The sequence below is a fragment of the Hipposideros armiger genome, unplaced genomic scaffold, assembly GCF_001890085.2.
Source record: "Hipposideros armiger isolate ML-2016 unplaced genomic scaffold, ASM189008v1 scaffold_11, whole genome shotgun sequence".
NCBI lineage: Eukaryota > Metazoa > Chordata > Mammalia > Chiroptera > Hipposideridae > Hipposideros > Hipposideros armiger.
The window spans coordinates 6,324,603-6,345,872 of NW_017731361.1; the positions used below are offsets into that span (position 1 = coordinate 6,324,603).

General features: G+C 41.4%; 1 protein-coding gene across 3 annotated transcripts in view; it reads left to right on the top strand.

Moving 5' to 3' along the window:
- The first annotated feature begins 4,065 nt into the window (after positions 1 to 4,065).
- KCTD16 (potassium channel tetramerization domain containing 16) overlaps positions 4,066 to 21,270 on the top strand; it is a 257,181-nt gene continuing 239,976 nt past the window's right edge. The window contains exons 1-2 of one of the 3 annotated variants that reach the window (XM_019663412.1): positions 4,066 to 4,115; positions 5,895 to 7,044. In XM_019663412.1, the coding sequence (XP_019518957.1) occupies positions 6,213 to 7,044 (832 nt within the window). In that variant the 5' untranslated portion in view covers positions 4,066 to 4,115; positions 5,895 to 6,212. Of the gene's footprint in view, positions 4,116 to 4,656; positions 5,509 to 5,894; positions 7,045 to 21,270 lie in introns of those variants that run through there. The other 2 variants (XM_019663394.1, XM_019663404.1) reach the window with 2 other exon arrangements.

Genomic DNA, 21,270 nt, shown 5'->3' on the forward strand with positions numbered 1-21,270 from the left:
TAGTAGTGTGACTAAAATTGCCTTTAGTGTATAAAATATAATTATTGTGATATATCTATTAGAAGGAGAATTTAAATTTTTTAAGATATAAAGCAGTATCTGTTTCTCAGTCAGAGCTTCAGAATTTGTCACAATTGCAGTGCGCTTGGCCATGTCAGATACTGAGGCGCAGCCGGCTCCCAGCAATTTCCTCTACTGTGGCCATTTCCCTGACTGCCTATAGTTTTTCTATCTCAGGTGGACCTGAGGCTGCAGTGGGTGACCTCTAAGGCTCTCTCCTTTTAACTTTAAGATTACACAAGCCTACTCCAAAGTCTTCCTTGTAAGGCTTTATGTTAACAAGAAAGATCATGGTTTGCTGCCTTCTTCCTGTTTTTTACCTAGCAAATTACTTCCTGGTATGTCTCCGAAGATCTGACAGCTATATTTTATCTCTATTTTGCCATCAGTCACAGTATCTCTATAAAGGGAGACAACTTTATTTTATAGATATGGAGGCAGAGGCCATCTGAGGTTAAGTGCTTTGTCCAAATCATATATGACCTATGTAGGACCAAAAGCTGAACACAGCGGCAGGCATCTTTCTGCAAACAAGAGACAGGGCTCAAAAATCAAGAAAGTTTCAATCTTTGTCTTTCATTGGTATGGTTTTGAGTATGAGTGTGTGTTCGTATGTGAGTGTTTGAGTTCAGAGATTGTATAGAACTCAATTTTGCATTTTAAGTACCCAGCACTGTGCTGAATACGACATAGGTACTTCATCCATTCATGTGTACCAGGAATGTAACCTTCTCTAGCAGAAGATAGGGGCATTTTCATTTTTAACCTTGTGGAACTGATTATTCTCAGTTCCTCTGTTGCCACTCACCTCCCCCACCAAAGCCTGAAATCTCCCCATTATTACCAAATACATCTATAGAACGCCATTATCTTTACCTGAAGCTGCATTGTGGGAAGAGCAAGGATTTTGGAAGTAGAACTGCATTTTAATTTTGGGGTATCTTTTCTAACTTTTTTATGCTTCCATTGAGTCTCACAACAACAAATACAGCCACTGCTACCATTATTACGGATGCTACTAGTATTTATTAAGCACTCACCTAGAGCCAGGGAATGTGTTAGGATCCTGCATGCATCATAGTATTGAATCTGCACTACATACCTGGAAGGCAGGTCTCATTATTGCCATTTTATCCTGGCTCAGAGACATTGAGTCTCCTGTCCAATGTCACACAGCCAGAGCTGGGAGAGGGGTAATGAGCACTTCATGGTCAGCCCTCCATCAACAGTGGTTATTAAGATAATGCAGGAGGGCTTGGGGGCACATAACACACTGAGTGCAAAGAGTCTTAATAGCAGTAAGTTTATGGGATTCATTTCCTCCCTCTCTGATAACAAAGACAGCATAAAGGTTGTCTCTGCTTGAGGGGCTAGGAAACTTAAGAATGGGTTATGGGTGAGGATTTGGGAAGTGATCACATTGTTCCGAAATTAAAATTGTCCCTTTTGAGAATGTACTCTAACATTCAGCTATGGGTGTGTATGACAGTGAGGAACACGAAACAGACTAAGACACGTTTTACCAATTTCACAATTTACCCATGGTGTATCCCGATGTGCTATATAGGCTTGACTATTACAAAGAACAGGATAGAACATTCTTCCTTGCTCTGCCCTTAAGAGAAATGTGTTGCTGTATCCCCAGCCTTCGGGCGAGTGTAGCATCCTGCGAGGTTTCAGCGGACAGCTGCCAGAGAGAATCATTAACACCAGCGGTGTTATCTGCTGACACGAAGGACAGGAAGACACTTACAGCCTAGACTTGGCTTCTGGCCTCTTGTTCAGGCACAGCCGGGCAACCTCCCTGAGACACTCTCGCTTACTCTAGCACTATTTAAATCTCTAGTGTGTTGCTGTTGCCTTCAAGTCTATTCTCTCTCTAATCTCATTTCTCATTTGTTTACCTCTCAGGAACTGAAGGAACAAGAAAGGGTATAGAGCAGGGGGTGTTAACCAATCTTGAACCAAATGTCTGATCTCTCAGAAAGGTGAGAGAAAGACTCCGACCCTCTCAATTTCTTGAGGCTTCAGGTAGATTAAAAAGTGAAGTACTGTATGCCTAAAGGAGGCTAGCAAAACGTTTGCTTATTTATTTATTTTTTAACAACTTACTATAATAAACGAACATTTTAGCACAAAAGAATATAAAGTAATACAGCTGTGCAAAGAATAGGATATTTGCAGTGTAGTGTTTATTAAAAAATGCAAATTCAGAGTGCTCTTTTCAGGTCGTGTGGTCTAACCATGAGTCACAGGCTAGGGCTGTCTGGTGAATGCTTTATTTTTTCAATCCTCAGAGTGCTATCTCTGCGAGTGTAGGTGTAATCTCATTTCACAAAGAAGGTTTATAGTCAAAATGAGCGGATTGCTGGGAATGTGAGTCCCGGCCCTGTGGCCTCCCTGGTTCCTCTCTTTACTCAGCCTTGCTAAGAGGCTCTGCCCCTAACATGGAATGCAAACCTTTATGCTTGTGTGTTCATTTTCTAGATTTTCTAAGATTCTCCAAGCAGTCCACTCTCTAAAAAAGGTTGTGAACTATTTGTCTCGAAAAATAGCTTAACCTATAAAACCCAAACCAATGTACAGAGCTCCTGATTTTTTGATATTCAGAATACTCCTTTTTTAAATTGTAAAATTCTTTAGGCTTGCAATGTAACTTAATATTAAAAACTCTTTTAAATGACTTGATGTTTTTTGTTTTCAGATGTGTAGTAATTTTGAAATTCTTCTTCTCTCCCTAGCCCAGAATATGTAAGGTTATAAACAGGACAATGATCATACTGAACAAGCAGTGGTCTAAACCTCACCCTGCTGCTCCATGGCTCTGTGACTCCTTTGAAATGCTTTCCCTCTCTGGTCCTCAGTTTCTGTAAGATGAGATGACGATTTCCGTTTCTCAAGTTCCTTTTATCTTTTAAAAGGCAATGGTTTTTCTTACTCCCATTCTCTACTTCATGCCAAACTGTCCCCAGAATATTTTAACATCTATTTTCCAAAGCTATTGTCATGGTGCACTGGCCTACTCTGTTAGAAAAAAAAATTTGCTTATTTATTTATTTTTTATTAGTTTCAGGTGTACAAAGCAATGCAATAGTTATCCTTTTCACCCCTACATTTGCTTATTTTTAACTACAACCAAACCCAATACTTAATAAATTCAGACTTATTTTTTTCCCTTTACCTGGTGGCAACTAAGTGTTTATTTTGTCATTATGGTGAAGAGCGTGTTTCCGGTAATACGCAAGCCACTATAGAAACTTTAAAGAAAAAAGATCTAACTTGCGGCTAAGATAAGTTGCTGGATACAGATCTGCACTGATAGCTTGGGGACAGTAGATGGCGATATAAGTGCATCAAATAACAAACATTTCCTTGCTTGGTCCTGCATTAAGATCCCAATGATTGAGGCCAGAACAGGTTAATACGTTGGTTAAAGAAACAAAGTCAAATATAATCAGGTGTTGGACTGATAGCTAATACTCCGAATGTGTTCGGTAACCTGATACTTTATTGAAAGAAAAGATTGATAAACTAGAAATTCATTTATCCTACTGCTGAGTCTATCGTCAAGCTAATTCTTAGAGGTGGGGAATTGGCAATAAACACATGTATCCCATAAAATGTATCTAATTCATACTTTCCATTTTTTGGTTTTTATTTTTTTTTAATAGCAATTGTTTGGGATGGAGTGTGCCTCACATATATTATTTATAGATGAAGTACTATATTCCTATTAGGGATGTGAGTCCTAAGACACTGGTGTTTTAAAGGGGAAATAGCTGACTTACTGTAAACTGTTGGCTGGGCCATTATTGACTGGCAGGATCAACTGGAAGCACTTTGTTAGTGGATTAGGTTGCCCTGGAAATGCCTTCCTGAAACTCTAATGATGCACTTAAGGGAGTCTGCTGGGGCAGGAGTAAAATGTCTCTTAGCAGGCGTGCCTTCCACCAGAGTCCCCTTGGGATGAGTGGGGAGGGGGTGGGGCACACCCAAGGAGATGCTCAGTAAGGCAACAGCCCCAGAAAAAGGTTGCAGGTTACAGTTCCTTACAGGTAAGTGAAGATAATGGAGATAACGACTAACTGGTGTAAACTGTGGGCTTTCTGAGGGTACCAGTGCTTCATATAGTCTTTTGAAAGAGCGTTATCAATTCCAGGGAGACTGTATTTATTTATCATTTATTTCTTTGCGGGAGTGGGGTTGGCAGAGGGATGAAGAAGGAAGGGGAAAAAAAGAGGGCATTTGAGAGAACATGGTTTAATCCCCTTTGATTAAAAAAAGCTCCTTTGTAGCTTACACGTTGGGGTCATTCGGTGTGCTTTTTATTTATTTATTTATTTATTTATACACGCTTTAGAGAGGAAATTTGCCCTTCAGCAGAAATTCAGTGCATGTGCAAAGGGTTTGTTTGTAGATTTTTCAAGTGAAAAATCACTTGGGTTTATCTCACCACTGGGTTGGGGGGTTGTTTCTGGGGAGGTGGGGGTGGGGATGGGGGGGTCTCGAGACCAGAGGAAAAAGAGCAAAGCGAAGGCCCTTGGAAACTCCAGACTTCCGGACAGGGCAGGGAGGGAAGTGGCTGCCCGGTGCCGCGTCCCTGCCCCGCCCCAGGACCAGAGCGCCCCGGAGTCTCGTGTCCACGGCTGGCGCGCGGCGTCCCCGTGCTGTCCTGGCGACCTGTCACTGAGGAGGACGTGACTCGGAGCTGCCTCCGCTTTCTCCAAGCTATATTCCTTTAAGATGATGTAATAGTCATTTCCCTGGATGGTTTCTTGCCTGCACTGCTGAAACAACAGCAGCCCAACTGCGCTGGGAGCTGTGGAACCACCCAGCTCCGCCGTCCGCCGAAGCCGAGCCGAGCCCCCGCCGGCATCCCTGCGCTGCGGCGGCGCCGGCTCCTACCAGCGCCCACCGGCTCCCACCTGGCTGGGAACATGGGAGCCCGTTCGCTCTTGCTGGCAGGTGGGGTGGCTACCTGGGACCCCAGCAGGGCACCTCTGTCTTCCTTTCTGCTTCTGGGCTTTCTGAAAAGCTTCTAAGTCCCGGTACCTCTGGAAACTCTCTTCCGTTTTAAGGATTCTTGCGAAAGGTTTGATTTTTTTTTTTTCCTGGCGACGCTTTGGTTGAATATTTTCTCAGCTTTGCTTCTTCAACCCAATCACCTGTCATCACGGTTTAACTTTTTTGTGACTTGTTTTAACTTGAGACTGGCAGTGAATATATACATACATACACACATACACACACATATACATACAAGTATACACTTATATAAGTATATATAATATTATTTTCTAAGAGCAATCTTTCCGGCACTTTTCATTGATACCTCTGTCCTTTACCTCTTTGGGATTTGACAAGCTCAAGGCTCAGTGTGGCTGTGGATTCAGACTGCTTTGCAAATGGGTATTTCTTCACAAGACTGGGTTGCCAGCGCTCATTAAGGTAAGTTGTGAGGCTTGTCGATTTTCCTGTTCAGCTGGGGGAGGAAAAATCCCTTTTTAGAAGTTGAAAATTGCATATTCCTTTTAAATGCAGAAATGCAAACGAAAATGTTTTTAATCCTAATTTCTGGCGGCAGGGACATATGGATAAACATGTAGACACAAAATAGCTTGCGAGAAGCTAGGATTTAGTTGAATAACGGCTGAAATCAGTAATTCCAGGGCTGCTTATGTAAAATAATCTCTCCCTCCCTCCCTCGCTCCCTCCCACCCTCCTTCCTTCCTTCCTTCCTTCCTTCCTTCTCAGTCCCTTTCCTCTCTCCAGTGCTCTCTCTTTTTCTGACTCATGCTGGGTTTGAGGAAATAATTTTCTTTCTTTTCCTTCAGACAGACCTCTGAGTAACTGGGGACTTGGCCTGCCTTGTCTACTGAGCCTGGGGGAAGATCGAATGGAGATGAGTTGATTATATTCCATGAAGTAATAGCTCACCACCACCCGCCAGGGTTTAAACTACTTCACCTGTGGACTCTTCTCAATTTTGCTTTCTTGGGGGGGAAAAAAACCCCCAAAAAACTGGGGTCAGAGGAGGTCATTTTTAACAAGTTAGCATCCTTCTCCCTCCCTGACAAGTTGATGCAAAGGATAAGGCTGTGACTCCACTGGATTGCACCTTCATAGCAAAATAGGAAGAGAAGAAAGGGACAATGGCTCTGAGTGGAAACTGTAGTCGTTATTATCCTCGAGAACAAGGGGCTGCAGTTCCCAACCACTTCCCTGAGGTCGTGGAGCTGAACGTGGGGGGTCAAGTTTATTTCACTCGCCATTCCACATTAATAAGCATCCCTCATTCCTTCCTGTGGAAAATGTTTTCCCCAAAGAGAGACACGGCTAATGATCTAGCCAAGGACTCCAAGGGCAGGTTTTTCATTGACAGAGATGGATTCTTGTTCCGTTACATTCTGGACTATCTCAGGGACAGGCAGGTGGTCCTGCCCGATCACTTCCCAGAAAGAGGAAGACTGAAAAGGGAAGCTGAGTACTTCCAGCTCCCAGACTTGGTCAAACTCCTGACTCCTGATGAAATCAAGCAAAGCCCCGAGGAATTCTGCCATAGTGACTTTGAAGATGCCTCCCAAGGAAGCGACACGAGAATCTGTCCCCCTTCCTCGCTGCTCCCTGTGGACCGCAAGTGGGGCTTTATTACTGTGGGCTACAGGGGGTCCTGTACCATGGGCAGAGAGGGGCAGGCAGATGCCAAGTTTCGGAGAGTTCCCCGGATTTTGGTTTGTGGAAGGATTTCCTTGGCAAAGGAGGTCTTTGGAGAAACTTTGAATGAGAGCAGAGACCCTGATCGAGCCCCAGAACGATACACCTCCAGATTCTATCTCAAATTCAAGCATCTGGAAAGGGCTTTTGATATGTTGTCAGAGTGTGGATTCCACATGGTGGCCTGTAACTCCTCAGTGACAGCATCTTTTGTCAACCAATATACAGATGACAAGGTCTGGTCAAGCTACACTGAATATGTCTTCTACCGTAAGTGCAAAGGGCTCTTTTTATTTTTCGTGTGTATTGATTCTCTTTACAGATGCATATGGTCTGCATGTTCAGTTGATGTCTAAGGAATGCTATTTTGGGATTTTCTTTTTTTTTTTTAACCCTTGAGGTATAGAGCATTAGAGGTTATAATTCAGCTCTCATGTCTTACCTAAGGCAACTTTTATCTGCTTTTCCAGTGAAGTCAAGGAATATTAAAAGGCCTCAAAAATCACAAGATGCAAATGATATTGGTATAGGTGATATGTGTGGAATGAAAGTAGACAGGTATGTCTGTTTGCCAAATATTGGATTGTGACGATAAGGCAATTAGAATTGGGCTGTTGGTCCACGGAGTTTGGTAGATTCAGAGTGGATGAAGGGCTGCTGTCTTATTTTATCTGAACTTTGGGGTCTATGAAGCTGGTTGCTGAAGACGTGCTTTCATCGGGGGCTTTGAAAACACAAGTGGATGTTGTACTGAGTGACGTGATCTTGGCTAGATGGCAGTAGAGACTGACGAAAGACCCCCTTCTTCCCCGACTCCCCAACCCGAGTCTGAAATGTGCTTTTATAGGCTTTACGAATCAGCTGTTGGAGCCTTTAGCATTTTGTACTGAGACTTGAGTTGCACTGCAGACTTAATTAAGCTGAGCTTCATTTAAGATCCATCTAAAAAGAGCTAGATCCTTAAGAATTGTCAATCACATGCGAACATCTAGACAGCTGAGGTGATAGAATTGCTGACATAAAAGGTAACCAGGAGGAAAGAAGGAAAGGAAACTATTGTACAGAAGCTTTTTGAGTAAGGGTTTCTTAGAGGTCAGTCCACTTGCTTAAATGACAATTTATGGTACAGATTGCCTGTTTTTTCGAAATGGCATTATTCTAGACAAACTATAATCCATTGACCTGTGAACACAGACCAGTAAATCAGTCTGTAAAGTTTAGGGCTTGGTTTAACTGCTGATATTCAACAGGCCTGGGAATTGGGATGCGAATCCCTTAAGACATATTTTTCCAGTATTAACCTTTGACTCCTTCTATTCTTATTTTAAGGCAGACCTATACAGTTAGGGGGTTAAAATGTCTAAATTTCTTTAAACATCAAGGTACAAATGAATTTCTCAGACTGATTTTTGCCTACGGTCGTGCTGATTCCTTTGGAGATGGTGCCAGGAACTTGGTGAACTGGCCAGTGGGAAGCAACTTATTCCGTACTGGGTTACCCCACGTTGGGGTTTAGAAGTGAAGACACATGGACTGTGTAGGAAGGACAGCCTAGGGAGAAAAACAAAATCAGCTACTTGTTCAGGAGCATATCGATGTGTGGTAACAAGCATGATTTGGCCCAATGACCCTATCCGTGGCCTTTATCTATAATCTATATCTTCCCGTGTGCTGTAGCTCAGTCACAGATACTGCTTTCTTCCTTCTGGCGAATTTCCCACTTGCATAGAGATAAGACTCTAGCTTTTTAGCCTTTTGTAAAGGAATCTGACTTTATCTGTGATTCCATAGAACAAATATCTTTTCCTCACTTTTTGGAAACAATAAAATGCACCATAGGGAGAGTTCCAATCTAGCTTTGTGATATTTACCTTGTTCTCCTATTTCTAATATTTGAAAAAACTTCAGTCAAATAAATGAGAACATACCAACCCCCCCCCACCCTTCCACCCCCCAAAAAAGACCACACTACATTTCTAATCACTTGCTTACCTAAGTGAGACCCAGAACCTGACATGCCTCAGTGATATTTCTGGCTTTATCAAAGACTTATGTGTCTAACACTGTGCCCCCTGGAGGGGCTGTGTTCTCCTGATGGGGTGACTGCTCCCTTCTTTGTTGGACTGCTGAGAGGTTGCAGAGGGGCAGCTTGCCCTCCATCCCTCTATGGACAGGCTGGCATAAACGCACAGCAACTTCATATCGCACAGCATATATGCTGCATACGATAAGCTTCCCCTCTGTGCCCAGCATCTATGGCTCAGTGTTAACTCTTCCTCTGTCTTAGGACCAATAAAACCGACAGCTGGCTTTCTAGGGTGCATAACAGCTTCTGTGCAGCTGCTTAGCCATAATTATTTAATTAGAAGCTGCCAACTGTGCCTATATAAGCATTAATTCGTCAAAATGTTGTGCCTGGGTTAACGGGCCAAAACTATGGGAGGCGCTCTAAAGCGGCAGCGGACTGCCTGCCGATCTTTGGCGAGCGAGCGAGCGAGCGCTAGCCCCACTGCGTGCAGCCCAGAGCCACGGAGTCCCCAGCCACTATGTGCAGTGTGGAGCAGAGTGCTCAGAGGGTAGGAGCTGCAGCCTGTCGGACTCTAAGGAGCAGCACACAGCTCCAGGAGTGTGCCTGCAGCCTCCAAAACCAACCAACCAACCAACCAACCAACCAACCAACCAACCAACCAACAATAAAAAGGATGTTCGGTGCATTGGAACTCAGCTTCCTCCTAGTTTAAAAAAAAAAAAAAAAAAAATATATATATATATATATATATATATATATATGTGAGAGAGATAGATATGGGGGGGAGGGGACTCCATAGATCCAAGAAATTAACTCCAAGCAATTACACTCTTCTAATAACCCAGGGATAATGCAGTCGCTTTCCCTGGATCCATATCACAGTAAAAAAATAAATAGCAAGAAGTTAATACATTGCATATGGTGGTTGACAGTCGTAGGGAGAGACCACTTCTTCCCGTTTGCCTAAGTTTGTTTTTCAAGCTTTCCAAGGGGAAATTGGGAAACTGAAATCTCTCCATCAAGTATTAAGTGATTAGAGTCTTGCCTCATTTCATCTTCATGTAGACCTAGAATTGATGATCACCCTCAGGTAGTTTGGACTGAATGTTTAGTTACCATGAACCATGAACAATTAAAGTCAACAGGTGTCTGTATGTATTTAAGAGGGCAGTAAGAACTGTGTCTGTCTATATGGCTTACACATCAAAATATGGTATGTGAGATACTATGGATTATGATTCACTTAGTAGCAACCAAGAAAATGTGAGTGATACAGGAACACAGGAAAGAAATGCCTGTCCTGGGAGTACCTCACAAATGGTATTTTAGCTATGTCGTTCGTTTCAATTTCAGTCAATGAGAAGGTACCTTTCCTTCTTTCCCACCCAACTAGCTAAATAATTATCTCTCTTCAAGTGTTGTATGGAGAAGGCAATGACATAAACATCAGAGAATGCCTTCTTGATTCACCTCTGAATGAAACGGGGAGCTAAGTAATTTGGAAAAGAGAAGTTCCGATCCAGACTCAATAGCTATTCACACCACTTAGAAACAAAATCACAGGTGCATGGAAATAAATGAACCACTTATTTAGAGCCATTTCCCAATGCCTGAGAAAGTGGGGAGAGAATTATGCACATTTCCTCAATCCTACTCATGAGTGAGTTGCTTCAGACAAGTGCCTGAAAGCACTCCGATTGAAAGGCATTTGCCTCTAATAAAACTGTGATAACATGTCCACAAGTAGGGAGTTTAATTCATAGGATGCTTATTTTGAGTTCTGTGGATTACAGATAGAGATGCCAATTCATCGCTTTTTCAACAAATGGCTGCATGTAGGTGTGTTTGAACCTTTCTTCTCTTTACCTCATGTCCTTACATTGAAAGGGCTGTTGCCACAAAAGTCTCTAAATTGCTTTATGTCCACAGTATATATCTTCAGGGCTATTGACTGAAATGGGGTGATGGAGAAAAGCAAATTGGGAAATGATTTATTACATAGAATTTGGCTGCGTGACTTTGGATTGAGAAGGGATGTTTGGGTCTGGCCACTGTGAATAACTTACCCAACATGGACTTCAAAAACTTCAGTAAGTGAGTGTTGTTTTTATAGGAGAACAGGCGGGAATGCATCTATCCTGAAATGGTTCCAGCTCTGTTTCTCCTGGTTACTTTGAAAGGTACCAATGAAAACATCAATCGTTATTGCGCATAGAGCTATGGTGTTGGTACATTCAAAATGAAGCAACGGGACGGTATTGTCAAAATGGAAGGTTTGGTCTTTAGCACCGCCGCCATCTCCTTTTTCTGTGCTGATTCTCTGTCTTATCTGCCTTGGATGTACTCTTTCCCTCCTGTTTTAGTCATTCCTGCTTTCAACTTCTTTTCCTCTGTATTATAATCAAGACCTGTTGTCAGTAAAAACTCTGTTCTGTGATTATATTTAGAATACTTTTAAGGCACGGCGTTACTTTTCTCAGGGGTTTTTGTACAGAAGGAACCTTTGAATAGTTGTGGCTCAGGAGACTTTGTATCCTGAAAGTAGTGTTCTTAGACTTGAGGTGTCTTAATTTATAACTAAAAAAACATATAGCACAACTTAAGTGTAAGGCTTTCTCATGAAGTCAATTTAGACCCATGTTTGGGCAGATATTGGATGGTGATGGTGATGGTGATGATAAAGGGCAGTGGTGGTGGATGGAATATTTTCTTATCCCTTGAAGATGCTGTGCTCTGAGCCTTGGGCTCAATACAACGGTGGTATAGCATGTTAGTAAAATATTGTTTGCTTTTTCATGCCAAGCAAGATGTGTTGACTGAGCCCAATCTCTTGTGGAAGGCAATTCAAGTAGCCTCTTCCTAGGTTTGTGGCCTCACTGAATGATTTTGGCAGCAAGAGAAGTGTCAATATATGGACAGAAAGGGATGTCTCTGAGATTGCCCCCAAATGCCTTGATATGTTAAAAAATATATATATATGTACAACTGGAAAGAGAAGACCAAATGTTACTGACAGTCGAATGAGGTTTGGATCTTATCAAAGGAATTAGAAATGGAAATAGCAGATAATGTGCCACAAAGCTCCATTTGGAACCCCTCCAAACACAAACGATGGAGAGGAGTAAGTGTTAGGAGACAGTGCCAGTCCAAGGCGCAGAAAGCAGCTCCTTCATAAATTGATAGATGAATGCTCAGTTTCTGCATTGTAACTGTTGCTCTTTTTCTTTGGTCTTTGCTATAACTTTCCTCAAATACTGGATTTCTTGGCAAGTCAGTTAAACATTTTTAGTACAGAAATTTTCAAATGCATCCAAGTGTCGAGACACCCAGCTCCAATAATTACAATTATCATTACAAGACCAATCTTGTTCCATATATATTCCTGCCTACTTTCCCTCTGTCTGCACTGGATTATTTTGAAGCAAATTTCAGACATCATTGATTTCATTCATCCGTGAATGCCAAGCTATATGTTTCTAAAATATAGTATACTATTGGGTCGTCGGGAAAGTCATAACGTATTTTTCTATGCAAAAATGTGTCATGAGTTTCCAGACAATGCAATACATTTGAGCTAAAAAAATAAACTAAATGAACTAAAAACATAACACAGTGCAGTTGTCACATACAAAATTAATATGTAATTCCTGAACATTGTAGATAGGTTCTGTGACTTTAGGCAAAACTTTGTATAACGAAACCAGTTTTACCATAGGCTAGTTGATAAAATCAATAATTGAGTTTCTATGGCATCTTATCAATGTTATAACGAAATGACGTTGAATAAACGACATTATTCGAGGACTTGCTGTAATTCTTTAATATAATTTAATATGTAGTTGGTGTTCAAACTGCTTTGATTTTTCTCACAATATTTTCTTAAAGTTGATTCGTATGCGTCAAGGTCCAAATGAGGTCCATTCATTACCTTTGGTTTCTATTTCTATTCTCTTTCAAAATTAAAGAAGAAAAATTCATGTAACTTACATGCAACAAAGTGGCAAAATGCATATCTTAATTACATTCTCCTTCCCTCCCTCCCTCCTTCTCTCCTCTCTTGCTCTCTCTTTTTTCCCAATTTGAAGAAACCAAGTTATTTGTTATGTTAAATGTCCCACATTCTGAGTTTTGCTTCTCCATCTCTATGATCTCTGTGATGTCATAAACACATTTGTTTTCCCGACCCCTCTATTTCTGTAAATTTGTAAGATTTAGACTTGAGATTCTAGAGACCTGATCAGATTCAAGTTCAGTATTTCTGGCAAGAAATCATCCTAAGTGATGGCAAATCCACATTTAATTTGCTTTGACAGATTGAAATGCTATATGCTGTGAAGGCAAGGGAAGGGCATCTTTTTGTTGTTAGTTTTTCATATATATCATATAGATGAATGACAATTGGGATCTATTTTATATAGCAGATCCCTATTTTTCATTCAAGCCATGCAAGAACTATCTAGTATTCCACTGATGTTCTCATCATTAGACTGGGTGGGCTACCATCAGGGGTGCAGTGAGCCTACCCAGATGTACATCGGGTCCTGGGGGGAGGGTCCTATGTGGCTGGGGGAAGGAATCCTTCTGGGTGGGAAAAGTCTTCTCCAGGCTGTTCTAATTTTGTATTTTTGGATTCTTTCAACTGTGCTGAAGCTTCACTGTACTCATCATCTGTGTTTCCCAAATTTCTTTTCTCCCTGTGTTCCTTATCTCAGGAAATGGCAATTCCATCATCACCCCATTGCCCAAGGAAGAATGAAATCTTGGTGTCGTCCTTGACTGTTCCATCTCCCTAACCCCTCGGTCCAATCTGACTAGTCCGATTGGTTCTTCTTTATCTCTCTCAAGTCCATCCATTTCTTTTCATCTCCACAGATGCTGCTTTGGCCCAGACCACCAGCATTGCTATTCTAGACCACTGCAAAGACACTTAAATTGTCCTCCCCACTCTATGTTTGGTGTTGTCCCCTTTGGATCTAGTCTCTCTGCTGCTAACATGGTGAGATTTCTAACCTGTGATTTTGACCCTTACTCCTCTGCTTAAAGCTCTTCGTCCTTTGCAGTTGTCCTTATAGTTACATACGAATTCCTTGCCCTTCATGAAATGACCTCTGAAATACTGTCATACACTTGCTTCTTCAGTTTGGTCCGTGACGTTCCATCTGCCTGGAACTCTGCCTCCACTTGCTTTGATTAACCAAAGACTTTCGGTCCCAATCTAGAGGTTACTTTTGCTGAGAAGCCTTTCCTAACCCACCGTATCTGGATTAGGTACTCCTTATCTTTGCCCGATGGGATCCTATTTTTCTTTACTATGGCACAAATAATACTGTATCTTACTTGCTTATTTAACGATCTCTTCAGCATTAAGACTATAAGTTCTGTGAAGTTAGGAACTGTGTCTGTCAGGTTCATCATAACACCTGGCATACTACCTGGCAAAACTATAGGTACTCCATAAATATTTCTCAAAGGAAACCAAAAATCAATGCCCACTGCAGAGTTCTATTATGGTCATGATGCCACTCTCTTGACTATGAGACCATTACATTGTCTCTTAACAGAACTGGAGAGAAGTGATGGTGTGATGGTGCTTGAAATAATAATAGTGGCATTTCCTACTTCCACTGAGTACTTTAGGTCCCAGGCTAAGCACTTTACATACAAATTGGAATTCTCACTGAAAGATGCTCTCTCTGCTCTTAGCACCTGCACAGAGATTGTAGCCTGTGGGAGCTGAGAAAACACTTCCCAGCAGCAAAATCTTCTGTGGTTTCCTGTTAGTCGGTTCACCCAAGCAGGAGCATGTTGAAGCTGGGGTGAGGCCCGGGTTTAAGGAATGACATGGGAGGGATTCAGAATTCAGAAAAGTGCGACAAAATTGAGAAAAAAAAACCCCAATGGGAAAAGAAGTCTACTAGGCTGCAAGGTGTGCTGTGGGAGTGACCAGGTGGCCTTCGTTTTATTACTGCTAAGTGTTCCATTTCCTTCTTCCCTCCCTTCCCATAATCATTAATGATCATTCCTTGATGCCCGAGGCATTAATGATGGTAAAGAGCCTGCGCTTTGGAGCCCAGACTGCTTGAGCTGGAATCCCTAGCTATTTGATCATTGGCAAATTACTTTACTTCTATGCCTCAGTTTCCTCACCTGTAAAATGGAAATGACAACAGTAGTACTTGCCTCATGGGGTTGTTAGGACATCAAATGGGTTGATAGGTATAGAGTGCTCAAGACAGTGCCTGGGACCTAGTCCATGCCATGGGAGTGTTAGTAAATAATTACAAGGACCAATAAAAAAAAATTAATTACAAGGACCTCTGGGATTACCAGATGACACACAGGTGCTTCCTCTAAATAATTCGCCTGATTCTTTCTAATGGTTCTTGCGGACACTTTGCCCAGTCTGTTGAGTCTATGAATGTTCAAACAAGCAAACAAACAAAACAAACAGAAAAACATCTAGAAGTGGCTTTTTAAGAGAAAATTCCAGCTATTTATTTAATTAAATCTGAATAAACATAAAGTAAACCTCTCCAACATCTTCAAATTCTCGTAATTCTTTTCTTTCCCCTGGTTATTTCACAATGGAAGTCATTAATAGTGGCTTCCTCCCACCCCCACCCCCACCTTGTTTTCAAATTGTGTTTTTTTTCAGAACCTAGGAGAATATGTGGCAGAATTGAAAATTAAGAATCACAATTTAAATTACATATTCAGTCACTGCAGCATTCGAATCACCTTTTGAAACTTAGCCTCGAGAGCAGTCTCTTTTATGGTGACAGAGAAGGATTATTCAGTATGGCGCTGACAATAGAATCATTAAAATTGTTGCAGAAATGAAAACAAGACATTTTGCTTCACTCTGTGAGTTGCTGTGCTGGGTGACATTAAAAGGAAATAGGAGTGCTAATGGGGACTATTACCATGTGACCCATCCCAAAGCGGCCCCATGTATGAAATTCAGACTTTTCAACTTTTATTCACTAATCCCATTCCCAAGCAGAAAATTCTAGTAATTTCCCCACCCGAATTTATAGAGATCTTGTATTCTGAGTATATCTGATATAATATGATTGTGAACTAATTACATGGATGAAAATAGGGGACAACCCGATTTTACATAAGTCAGTGGCACATTTCAGAGACTTGCAGACAGCTGTATATTGTGTTTTAGATAATACTGTAGACCGTCCAGATCAACACTACTAGGCAGTTAGAGACGAGGATATCTAGGCTCCGGTAATGGTGACTTTTCTGTAAAGGGGACCTTGGAGCAGCAGGGAAATTTTAGTGACAGGGATAAGGGACATGGGCAAATGGATGTCATAGCGTGGCAGAGGCATAACATTAAGCCCAAGGGAATACTCCAGACTTCGAGAAGTGTTGCAGAGTTCTGAAAATACCCCAAACAGAAAGAGCTGGCCTACAACACAAAGCACATTAAGCACTGGTCAAGCATCATGGTTAATTTTCTTATAGCTTAAGCATTCAGTTACATCAGGTGGGGACATTTTCCTCTGGGCATGTGCCTGCACATTTACACTGTAATGCAAATAGAATATAGAATTCATTTTTCATTAATTTGCTTTCTAGTCAACGGGGTAAAGTATCTTGTTTTCTTTAAACAGAGGGATACCTGTGTGTGGAGTTGTACAGTTTGTCAAGCTGCAATGAAACAGAAAGGCATTAATTTCTATTTGCATAAGAAAAATATGCCTTAGAAAATGAGTGGTTTTCCTTGGCTTTTTTGGATAAGTAGGTGCTCCTGTGGCATGGAGCAGTAATGACTGACGTCATACATGTGATACTTTCAACAGTTTAAAGGCCATTTTTAGGCCCTTGGATGCTCAATAATGTAAAATATTTGTTTGAAAAAATCTGACTGCTTCACACTTATGGGGGACCTGACTTATATAAAGTAACTTTTTTTTTTTTTAGGATTGTCCAATTGAGATGTGTAGAAAATATCATATCTGTATGCAAAGAATCAAGATCTTGATTCACAAAGCCCTTATGTTAATGATTTCCGAGTACTTCTCAACAGTCTGCCAGGGAAGTGATTCACAATGTGCGTAGACCTCATTGATTGGAAACTGCAGGCACTTCACACCTTCCTTCATCTCTACCCTTTCTCTCTCTCTCTCTCTCTCTCTCTCTCTCTCATATCTCTATTCACTACCTCCTGGTCACGAGTAAATGCCAGGCACTGTGACCCTGCTATACCCTTTGCTTATGTGTGTGTTAAGTTCCTAGACATTTTTGCAATGATCGGCTCATCCACTCCTTCTAGAAATATTTATTGAACGCCTACTGTGCACCTGAGACAATTTCAGGGTCACCTGGGAACAAGAAGCATGCGGTCAGTGGAGCATATTGTTTTGGAAGAAATTCGACTAGTGAGTGGGCAATTTCTATCTAGTATGATGGGAAGTGTAAGTTCATATGAATAGAGAGGAAGCTCATCTTCTGAACTTGGGGAGTCAGAAAATTAAACTAGAATTTATATTAATGCTTAGAGAGAAGAAAATGCTTAAATCTTTAATGCATTTGTTGGCTGTAAGATACTAGCTGGCCGATGGAGTCATAAAAGTTATATCCTAGGATGGCTTAGGATAACCTTAAGAAAATTAGCAATCATTTCATTTCTTGTTTAATTAGATTTTTTCCAGAGATAGCTGTGTGAATGATTTAGTTACTCCAGGAACCAATGCCTCCCTTTTTAACCTCTTCAGTTCTCTCTTCCATTTGAACTTTGGTCTTGTGAAAGTACATATGCAAAAGCAGAAGGCAAGTGATGGCCTTAGGTGACCAGTCGTCTTAAAGGTACTTTATAATTATGTCTGCAGTCTCCTTGTATAATGATTCTCAGAATGGTATGTGTCATTTTATTATTTTAACTTTAACTGAGGATTCCTGATTCACCTTAGTCTCATGCACAACTCATTCTCAGTTACTACCACAGTACTGAACACATAGGGACTGCTTAACAAACATTTGTTGAATGTGTGCCTACATTCATAGCACCACATTGTAGAGAAAATGGGAAATGTAAAATGAATGCAGTGCGCCTCAGTTTTACTTATTTTTTACTTTTGAGCATGGATGCACCCTGTGAGCGAGAGTGAAGACATGGTTCAGTACACTAACAACATCAGATTGATCTGGGTAAAAACCTCAGTTTTTGTCACTCCCTACCAGGGCCTATGTGGACAAGTGTCTTAGCCTCTTTTTACATCAGGACGCTCATCGGTGAAAGGGAACGAGGAAGCTTCTTGCATGGCAGTGTTGTGAAGATTAAGCCAAGGCCATGCCACTTTGTTAGCTCGTCTCATCAACAGCCAGGCACTTCCTGTTCAGGCTCATTTAGTTCATCTTACAAATGGGTGTATTTGGACCTGGAAAGAGAAACTGAGAGACTAAAGACCCGATAGAGGTGACCCTCCCAGTATTGAAACAAAACTCACCCTACTGCCCACTGGATTTATTCTGACCTGTTACTATGCACAGTTCATGACCTTGAGAAAGTAAGAACACATCACAGAACATGCATTCCTGTAGTTCCGTCTGTATGCTCTCCTCTCTCGCCCCTTCTGAAGGCACTCATCTACCCACAGCGCTCCGTCACACCACCCTTTTGACAGTTCTTACAATAGGCTGCACTTGTGTTCCCTCCCCCCACAGCACTCTTCCTTCCACTCCTAGTCTTTGAGTCCTTCTCATCCTTCACAGTTAGGCTCTAATAGGTTTTCCTTGGACAGGCCTTCTGTTGCCGTCTTAGCTGAAGCAGCCAGTGTCTTCTTGGTTATTCTCGATTCATCACCATACTTCCGGCATAGATAGCACTGTTCACATGTGTAATTATCTGTGTGATTTACTTGCTTTTTCTCTCTCTGTTTCTCTCTCTCTCTCTCTCAACTCTAAGCTTCATGGGTACAAGGATGCAGGAGCTATATTTGTCCTCCTGTCTTATATTTCCAGTACAATGCTTGGCACATAGTAATACTCAACAAGTGATTTCTTTTCTATCCTCCTCACCCCATCTTGTAAAATTATAATACTAGGATTCCCTCTCATGGTGAAGGCAACTGCTTATAGATATAGATATAGATATAGATATAGATAAGCTCTGGCTAGTATAGTAGAAATAAATGAGGGAAAGGATAAAAGATGTAACCAAGAGTGGGGAAACTTGCTTTGATGAATCACTTAGCCTCTCTAATCCTCAGTACTTCAATTGTATAACAGAAATAGTGAACCTATTTAATTGCCTCATAGGACACTGAGTAGCAAATAATATGACATATATAAAGTGACGGTGTTGCTTGATTAGATGTCTGCTCTTAAGGCAGAGTTTATCGTAGGTTGAGTGATCACCCAGAGACATCTTAAGGAAAGGTAACTACACCCAAGAAGAGAGATTAAACCTGCTCATTTAGAAAGTAGTTAAAGCATTTAGATACCGATCGTCCCAATAAGCAAACATGGGACTACAGCTCCAGCACTATTATTAGATAAGATTGAGTAGTATACAATCAAAAATATGTTGGGTAGGGGCCGGCCGAGTGGCGCCGGCCGAGTGGCGCGATGGTTAAGAACTGGCTTGGGATGCCAGAGGGCCCCGGTTCGGATCCCACATATGAGGGCCAGTGACACTGCCCTCCACAGCTAAGATGCTGAACAACAGCTCAACCTGGAGCTGGGGTGCCATGAATCGCCGGCGACGGCATAGGCTGCAGCCCCCTGTGGCAGTGGGTTGCCATGGGCTACCATATGTAGCCAGCAGCCAGCGTGAGCGGCCAGCAGCCGCAGTGAGTGGCCGTCCAGAAGCCGGCGACTGATGTGCCTCGCCCGGGAAGAGCGCAATGATGGTGCCAACTTGGGCCAGTGAAGCAACGTCCTCCACAACTAGACTGAAGAACAAAACGACAGCAACTTGTCTGTTCCCCTTCCCCCAATTCTCCAGCACTGTTCCCATCCCCCCAGCTCCCCAATAAAAAGTCTTTAAAAAAAAATATGTTGGGTATATTTCGGTCTCCTCTACTTGTGTGATGATCATACACTTATGGTGTGAAGGTACTGGCCAAATGGATAAAAACGAATATCTTATTGGAGCCCCATAGGCTGTAATGCTGCATGGGAGCGTGAAGCACATCTTTTCTGATAGAGTTCCAACTTGATTTATAAAATCAGCACCCTGGGAGGTGGGGGGAATCTCAGGATTGCATGATTGTTTCCTGTCTTTGAGTCCTCAGGCTTTAAATGAAGGCTTAGATAGAAGCCAACTTACATAAGCTATTAAAGTAGTGTAGCTTTTGATTGAAGTGGGAATTGGGTGTGAGTAAAATGTTTTTCCTTATTCCTCCTTTCTTCCTATTTTTCTGGTGGTCCTTGGGTAAATTCCAGGAACCCTAGGGCTCCGTGTTACTGTTTGAAAAACCCAAAACCAGACATTCTAAACAAATGGTGAATTTCTGCCTTTTTACATTTTTGGTGAGGCTCTTAGCTGTGTATTCCTTCCCCCTTTTATTTTCATTTGAATTACATTTGGTATGCGGGACAAGATTAAATGAAGGATGAACTGGAGGCAATTATTAGAAAAAAGTAAAGAGCAAAATTAAATTAATTTTGCCTACATCTTTGGTATGTTATAGAGAAAGTTACATTAATTACACTTTAGTTTTTTTTTTTTTGGTAACAACACAAGCAATGGGAATTATTGCTATTGAAAGGAAGCATGGAAAATGGTCTTTACAACCGACTTTATATACTTTCTACTTAGTAGTTTGGCATTGTTTTCTATACTGTGAATAAAGCCTAAGGTTAGTATATTAGTCTGTTAGATCAATATAATGTATATTTCCTCCACAGAGCTTAAGGGGCTGTGATAAAATCTATGGTTGAAATGGTACTTTCTATCCTGACATGAAGAATTAATTGTAAACAAAAAAATCTATTCTGGGGGTGTTTGCAAATAATCCCTCATACCAGCCATATTCTTCCGTATAAAAACAGCAGGAACACTTTCTTTTTATCATAGCTATATTTTTATATTGTTTACAGCCTGTGATTTGCCTTGGTAATTGGCTTCCTTTTATGGGAAAACAAGTTTTCTTCCAAACAAGCCGACACAATGTAATCAAATAATTGCTATTGTAATTTGCTGCCGAAGTCCTCCTAAGCATACAGAAATAAAATCTAGGTATGCAGGGGCCTATATTTAAACTGAGTTGTGAACGATAACCATAGCTAGCCTTTATTGAACTCTTTGTCAGGTATCACGTCAAGTGTTTCTCATTTAACCCTCATGAAACCTCTACACCAGCGGTTCTCAACCTTCCTAATGCCGCGACCCCTTAATACAGTTCCTCAAGTTGTGGTGACCCCCAACCATAAAATTATTTTCGTTGCTACTCTATAACTGTAATTTTGTTACTGTTATGAATCGTCATGTAAATATCTTTTTGTTT